At 37.1% G+C, this 8,298-nt stretch overlaps 1 protein-coding gene and 1 pseudogene across 1 annotated transcript; one reads left to right on the top strand and one right to left on the bottom strand.

Annotated features, from left to right (window-relative positions):
• The first annotated feature begins 304 nt into the window (after positions 1–304).
• LOC112478940 lies at positions 305–423 on the top strand (annotated as a pseudogene).
• A 4,170-nt stretch (positions 424–4,593) lies between these two features.
• On the bottom strand, positions 4,594–5,345 carry LOC112478900 (polycystin-2-like). The gene is made up of 2 exons (XM_025046017.1): positions 5,173–5,345; positions 4,594–4,830 (listed from the first exon to the last, which is right to left on the bottom strand). The coding sequence occupies exons 1-2, from the start codon at positions 5,296–5,298 to the stop codon at positions 4,594–4,596; spliced, it is 363 nt and encodes a 120-aa protein (XP_024901785.1). The 5' UTR covers positions 5,299–5,345.
• Between the last annotated feature and the right edge of the window lie 2,953 nt (positions 5,346–8,298).

The raw sequence follows: 8,298 nt of genomic DNA, 5'->3' as shown, positions 1-8,298 counted from the left end.
CCTGTATATTGGCATTTTCTCCTTTCCTGGCGCGTTCTGTTTTCTACTCCAGTTTCCTAGAATCACTCCCCAAATAAACTGCCTCAAGTCCTTGGCTTCTAGAGAAACACAAACTGAAACATTTCCATTAAAACCAGAAACAAGACAAGCATGTCTACTATCACTGCTAATTTTCAACACCATACTGTCTTTATTTACAAAATGAGCTGGTCTTCTACACAGAAACCCAAAGAATCTTCAGGATTTATTAGAGCTAGTAAAGGAGTTCGACAAGTGCAATTTATGATTAATTTATGTAAAAATAGTCTACAGCCATGCCACCCTGAACAAGCCCAATCTCGTCTGATCTCGGAAGCAAAGCAGGGTTGGGTCTGGTTAGTACTTAGATGGGAGACCACCTAGGAAGACCAGGTGCTGTAGGTGTAAAAAATAAAAAAATAAGGGATTGTAAGCTGACAAGGTCCTTGCAATCTGTGAGGTCAACCAAGGGATGCCTCGTCTAAAAAAAAAAATTATGTAAAAATAGTAATTTTCCTTTATACCAGCAATAACAAACTAGAAAATATGGAAGAAAAGATTCTGTAGCGGTAAAACTCTGTTAAAGAATATGTAAGATCTTTAAGAAATTTTAATGAAAACTTAATGGACATTAAGGAAGTTTTGAATAAAGAATTATGTTTCTGGTATTATAAAGATCTTGGCTCTCCCAAAACTAATCAATAAATTCAGTGCAATTCCAACTAAATTTCAGTGAGAATTTTTCTCCACCATCCCCCACCAAGAATCAATCAAACTTATCCTAACATTTTTATGGAAAAATAAAGGTTCACAAAAATAACTGAGTCAATTTTTCAAAAAAATAAAAATTGTTATGCAGGAACATTTGTAGATAGGTGTAAGAGCCTAAGATTTCAAAAACAGACGCATATACATGAACATGAACTGCGTTAGTGATACCATGAACTAGTAAAAAAAAAATGACTTATTTAATAGAGTGTTGATAAAATTGATTCATTGTATGGAGAAAAATACCTATGGACCTTATGCAAAGTTGCTCTTAAGATATTAAGTATGAAAGGTAAACTGTAATTTAATAAAAGTTTGTGACCTTACAATGAATGTTCTCTTTAACATCCCCCAAAACTATAAAAAAAAAAAAAATATATGGATTTTATCATATAAAAATCTAAGGAAACTTTGACAAAGTTATCAGTTGAATAAGAGATATTAACAGACTACACAATTGATAAAGAAATCAATACTTAAATTATACAAGAAAATTCTGCAAATCAACAACAACAACAAAAAGAACCCTTGACCCAGTAGGAAAATAGGCTATAAATAAAAATATACTTGTTTCCCATTAAATCAAAGTGTAAAATTTTTGAGGGTTTAATAGGCAATTTACAAAAGAAAAAAAATTTTGAACAACTAACTGTGAGGGAATGTTTAACCTTATTAGGACTCAGAGAAATGCAAAATAAAATAAGAACTCACTTTAAAATCATTCCATTAGCAAAGATTGGGAAGCTGGGTGGTACCAGTGCTGGTGAGGGTATGGATAACAGTGGTACTCTCATGCAGGCAGTGGATCTGTAGACCGGTGCAGTCCATTGGAGGGCAGCCTGACAGTTCTGGGTAAAATTAAATATGTATATCCCTGAGACTCAGCACTCTGACTCCTGTTATATACCCACTGAGGAACTCATGAAAAATCAACAAGGGAATTAGGTACAAAGGTTTTGGAATGGCAGAAATATTAGAGACAACCCGTCACTAGTGCGTGGTGGCTAACACTATTCAGTCATCAGAATAACTTACTAGAGGTACATACTGCAGAGGAAGTAACGTGTCAATTATGTTATTTTTGGACATAAAAAGAGAAGATGTCCTTTTGAGAATCTAAGCCTTTACCATTAGGCTCATGATACAGGGCAAATTACACAACTGCTTCTACTTAAGAAAGACAACCCTTAAATCTGCTTTTATATCATGTCTTTATTAAGGAGTAAAGTGTTCAGTATTGCACATCACTGAAATTCTCTTTTGTTGAGAGAGACCAGCATAATATAACATCTTAATATCAATATAGAGGGGAAGATGATAGGGGAAGGATGAGGACAGAATGTTCTGATTAAAGAAGAAAAAATATGTAATTTATGAATAAAAATAAAAAACTTGCAAATTTTTACAGGTGAAATGAAAACAGTATGATAGTAACTATCAAAAAAGACTTTCTAGTGGCATAATTGATGTATATCATGTGGTCAATACACATGCATACCACATAATGGCTGCACTTCAGATTGAAGTTTGTTTACATGTAACAACTGGAATGCAGACTACCCAAAGGACTTTGTGTAGCATACTTCAAATAAAGATAAAGCCATGGGAAATAACTTAAAGAAAACCCATGTGATCACTTCTTTACAAGCCATCTTAGAAAGGTTTGTTTCCTCATTAAATGGACACGTGCTTTAAAATATAGCATAAAAAAACAGGCCTCTTTTCTGTTATTCTCTGAGTGATTCACTAGCAGTGCATTTTCTCTTACTTGTCCAATCAGCTTTCAAAAGGGTCATCTACTCGACATTTCTGAAAAAAAAAGATTTTCATTTTTTACTGAGTAGAAATAAATTTCTTCCCCACAAATTTGGTGAGACCCTCTCCTTATGAAAACAAACAAACAAACAACAACAACAAATAAAAACCCCAAACTGCTGCCGACTCAAACTTTGGCTGATACCCTCTGATAATGGATGAACTTTTAATACCCAAAACTCCTTTTCATTAAATGAGCTCCATTTAGAGTATAAATTCTAGGTTTGAAATGCAGGGTCAAGAGTATTTGAATTGTGTATTCTTAAAACAGTATGAAACTTTAGTTTTATAGTATTTTTTAATGAATCTCAAAATTCCCCTAAAATGTTATTTAATATGAACATATTTGCTGAGGTAAAAATTTCAGTACATACTAAAAATTTTTCGTAAGGTTCTATTCCTAGATTAGTCACAACATTGTTTTTAGTTGCAAATAAGTTGAGACACATGGTAAAGAGAATATATAGTTAAGTCTTTATACTAAACTAATTATGGAAATAAGCAAAGCAGTGATAGGACTCATTCCAATTCTCTGATGTTATGGTTAGAGATGACGTTTTTGTTGTGACCAGAATAACCAGACCCAACTTGAGTGCTCTTAACCAGGAGACAGTTTATTAGCCGGCGGCTGTCCTTGCAAAGGAGCAGCCCCGAAATGCCAAGATACAAGGTTTTTAAGCCCCAAATCCCATTCCTCATTCTGTCTTAACCACAAGGGTCCATCTTTCTCCTATTCACTACCTGTCAACCCACTGGTCAGGTGTGCAAGCGGGGAGTACAGAAGCAGAAAGCTTGTTGTTAGAATGTTATGTTCCTATGGGTGATTGCCTATGTTCCCATGGGCTATAGCCAGTGTTCCCATGGGCGATGGCCAAACAGTAATTTTCAGCTTATATACAATTGATTATTTTTCATGCCACGCAAGCAAGCAGGGTTACACAGGCTAAAATTGGCAGTTAGCGTATGAGCTCATTGTTCCAAGTTTCATGATTAACAGAATGTGGTTAGGGGTTCCAGAAACTAGGCCTAAGTTATAGACTTCCTTTGTCCAGTTTCAGGTTTTAATTATTCTTTAACCCTTTCACATTTCAGCGGGCTATTACAGTTTTAACCCATAATTGATCTTTAGTGGTTTCATGCAGTTCATTTCAAATGAGAGTGAAAATAATGTAAAAAATTAAGCAAAACAGTTATTCTCACAGACATTAGATGCGATAAAATAACAAAGCATAGTACTCAACATGTACCTTAATCATTCATACAAATTCTAGCGTAATGACTAATACTCATTCCGTTTGGAGTTCTTTTCTAGCTCATCTTTTAGAACAGTTTACCCTAAGAAAGTAGTTAAAATAAAAGGCTCCTTTCTTATAAGAAAGCTATGTAGTACGTCCATGAGCTAAGCCGGAGGAGGAAGGAGTGCTCCTACTTTCCCTTCACGCATTGGGCAAAAATGACGATATTGATTTTTGTGATTGAAAATGAAACTCAAAAGCCTTTTGACAGTTCTCTTCTAACTTTAAAAGGCGACTTCATTGTCAACTGAGACTCAGTCATGTTAGCAAGTGGACTTTCCACTCTCTATATACCTTACAAAGACTTTTTTTCTGTACTCAACATTTACAACTAATTTCTTACCTGAAGAAAAGGAAAAAAATCTTTGATCCATGGGCAAGATTTACCTAAAATAAATTAAAGTGCAGAAGAATTAACAATTGATTACAACGACCAGCAGCATATGGTGGTCAGGGCATATAAATACAGCGGGTCCTGGATTAAAGTCGTTCAATTATAACGTTGATGAGATGCGGAGGAACTTAACACTTGCGTATGTCAATGAGCCTATGGTAAAGCCGGTTTCATTATGCCTCATTTCACCACCGTTCCAAGAACCTGTCCACAATGTTAAGTGAGGACTTACTGCAGTGTCGTTGCTATGGAAATTCAGGACGGCCTTCTCACCTATTAGGAACACATTTAAGAACACCCTTCCTAGACGTTGATATTGGAACTGCCGGTTCCACCCGTGCCTTCTATTCCTTCCGTAGACTGAGAGGAAGAAGGGCGGGAGCTTCTGGGGTGAGGCTGACCATTTAGACCCACAGGTGTGCCTAAACCATGACTTATTTGGGAAGCTGCATCATCGGATTCCCAGCGTTCCAACTCTTCCCGCACTAGCCGTTCCATCTGTTCCCTGTGGATTTCACTGTCACGACCCAGTCTTTCATCCTAATGAAGGAGAAAGAAACCATGTTAGGGAATAGTGATGCATATTCTCATACTTAAAAATTGCTCTAGGAAATTTGGGGGGCCAAATCTGTCTATAAGAGGTAAGGCTGGAGATTCAGAGCATGCAACAGCAATTCTCAGTTACTAGAGTAACTTTTGCTTAATTCTACTATCTAGCAAAGGCAGGACCATCAGTATGTAAAGCTTAAAGAAAATAACACCTCTAGATAATCATTTGATCTACAGTTATGGAGAGAGAGAAACCTCAAATTAAGAGTTACAAAAGACGACTACCCTGATACTTTACAGAATCAGGGCATTTCTGTTTCAGGCGACCATTACCTCGGCCACGCCATCCAGCAGCCTTCCCAGCACCTCTCTCCTCTTCAGTTTGGCCCGCTCCATGATCTCCAGCTTCACTATCACAGCATCGATCTTGGACACAATGCTGCCGATGGAGTGCTCCATTCGGTCCACTCGTCTCACGAGGCTGCAGGAAACCACAGTTGAGTGGGACAAAGCCAGTTGTCTTTTCAGCCCAGTTGGCTTTTCAAATGGAAGTGCTAAGATTTGTCCTTAAATAATATGATAATCTGAAATATTTTCTAAGCAGTCTCTAATTTTAGAGATAATCTCTCATTCATTGCTGGTAGGAGTGCTAAATGAAACAAAGTTTCCACAAGTCAATATTTTATCAGAAGTCTTAATATATGCCTACCTTTTATTTATATATTCCTTGTTTTGAAAACTTTCTAAAGAAAATAAGCATATGTATAATTTTTGGCTAGCCAGATATTCTCTAGACTTTTGCTTATTAATAGTGTTTCAATGAAAATGATTACATTAAGTAATTAATAAGAGATTACTTAAAAATATTGTTGTTCATCTATACAATGAAATTCTAAAGAGACACCAGAAATTATATCGTGACAGAATATTTAATGAAAGAGTGATATTCACAATATAGTGAGTAAATAAAACAAAAGAGTATGTTCACTTATGATCCCACTATTTTGCATAAACAAAATGTTATATAAATATTTAAAATCATAAATAGGAGACAACTTCTAAAAGAGTAGCACGAGAGCTCTATAGGCCCTCTCCCCAGTGAGAAAATTACAAATACAAAAAAAAATTATTATTTTTTTAAGTTTTGAAAATTTTCTTATGGGCATACAGCAAATGAATGAGCATTTGTTTTAGAAAATCAACTAAATTTCAGTAAGAAAGAGTGAATGTCTGCGATATCTGAGCCATAATCTGCAGCATCTCTCCCATTCCCAGCTCAGTGTGACAGAAGCACCACCCTGGGGTAGGGTGGGGTGTGGCAAAGGACACAGGTCTCCTTCTCTCCTTAGCTCCCAGTGGAGGGCTACGGTATCTCTCAGAAAGGGACAGTATTTCTCATCTCTATGCTTCCATATCAAATCTATGTTTCAGAGGCTCTAATTCAGACAAGCGTGGCTGAGAGGTGAGGCTCTCTCCTCCCATTCAACTTCCAAATGTAGGGTGGAGATTGCATGCCAGGAGAGGCAAGCTGAGAAGTTCAAATGCCGTCATCCCAGCACAGTATCTTATTCATGAATCAAGGGTGTCACTTTGAGAGAGATGGGCCACTGTCCCTGCCCCTATCTCTGGTGCAGTGGCACAGAGGTTTCACCTCTATAGAGTCAGGCTATAAGACAGAGAGCTTCAAAGCTCCCCACAAGTGAACCGGCTTTATCTGGAACAGAATGTGGGACATTCAAGCCTAAGAGTGCTCCTGAAAGCCATGGAGATGGTGGTAATAAGCAGATAATAGGAGACTGGTCATTTCAAGAGCTCAACAAGTTAAATTGTTTACCAGTGAGAACTGGGGAAAGAGACAACTAAGAAGACAGCTAAAGACTGGCCTCAAAGACTATTCCTCAAAGGGGCCTGAATTTAACTGGATCAGACTATAGAGCAATTTATATCCCAAGGCATTAATGATAATAATATGCCACTCAGCCAACAATTAGCAGAACCTAAGAGGTGGAAGGGATATCAACAGAGGGAGAAGGCTTAACAGAGAGATCAGGGAAAGACAATGAGAACCTTGCTAAAATCACCATCTTCCCAGGAATGCGGTGTGTATGGTCATGGCTGTGCCCTCTGAGAAGCAACAAGTCCGGAGGTGGGGAGGGGCAGAGAACTAGTATCTAGAATTGCTATAATATATTATTTAACATCTCCAGTTTTCAATAACAAATTATGAGCCATGCAAAGAAACAGCAAAATATGACCCATACACAGAGCAAAAGAAAAAGCCGGCAAAAGAAACTACCTTTGAGAGAGATCAGATAGACTTAGTAGACAAGGAGTTCACAGTAGCTCTTCCAAATATATTCACAGAACAAAATGAAACGATGCTTAAATAAATAAAGGATGGTATAATGTCATTGTCTCTTCAAATAGAGAATACCAATGAAGAGATTATTAAAAAGAACCAAGTAGTGATGTCAGAAGCATGGCGGAGTGAGGGATCTCCCCAGAACTCTCCCCTTGAAATGATAATAAGCCAAATATCTAAAACTCAACAAATAACACCCAGCCTGCACACAAGCACATCTGAGAGATCTGCTCAGAAAAGCTTTTATAGGAAGAAAGGGGAAGGGATAAGAAAAGACAGGATTACCGCTTTTTTGGGGGGATAGAAAGGGTCTATCTGGCAGTTTACCTCATTGTTGCTGACCAGAGAATTTCAGACTGACCTTTTAAGATTACATTCCTGCGGAAAGTTGAAACTGCATTAGGTCAGGTATTAAGCCTTAGTTTGGTGACATGGGGTTAGCACAGGTGACTCCATTTTGGGCCCATTGTTTCTTTTTAATAACCAAACTCTACCTTACTGGACTATGATCATTTCAAGTGAATTAACATAAAGTACATGATCTCATGTACTATGAGAATCTATGAGAAGCGTTTACTCCCACCAGTGCATGGCACATAGTGTTTTAATAAATGGTAATTATTTTCTCAAGTCACATGAATATCTTTGAATACTTGTTGAAAATAAGTTTAGGTGACTGGCATTAGTATGGGGAAATGCATTTCATGCAGGTGTTTTGGAGCTCTTTATTTACTGTTAATATTATTAGTGTATTTTTGAGAATCACACTACTGCTAGCATTAAAAGAGGGGAAGAACATGTGGCAGACTTATGGTCATGTGACTATTTCTTGTATTCCTGTGTATAGTTGTTCATACTGTTCATTATTGGATGTATGTATATTTCGCCTTATTCTGCAGAAAAACTCAATGGTTTAATTTAACACAAAGGAACTCTTGACCTCTCAGGGTTGCAGTACTGAGGATTAATCTTTTAAGTATGAGAACCTGGACTTTTATTTTAATGTCTTTAGAGGCTTATCACTATGTCTGTTACTTAGTAGATACTTAATGAGCATCTGAAAGGCAAGCCATCCATCGAATGGAGTGACTGTTAAC

Source organism: Pteropus alecto, unplaced genomic scaffold (genome assembly GCF_000325575.1).
Source record: "Pteropus alecto unplaced genomic scaffold, ASM32557v1 scaffold63, whole genome shotgun sequence".
Classification (NCBI taxonomy): Eukaryota; Metazoa; Chordata; class Mammalia; order Chiroptera; family Pteropodidae; genus Pteropus; species Pteropus alecto.
The sequence above is the reverse complement of the archived record's forward strand: the minus strand, read 5'-3'. Positions and strand labels throughout refer to the sequence as shown.

Coding starts and splice junctions, on each gene's coding strand:
- LOC112478900 (XM_025046017.1), bottom strand. CDS start 5,298: ATGGAGCACTCCATCGGCAGCATTGTGTCCAAGATCGATGCTGTGATA. Junction 4,831..5,172: donor TGCTGGATGGCGTGGCCGAG/GTAATGGTCGCC, acceptor CTCCTTCATTAG/GATGAAAGACTGGGTCGTGA.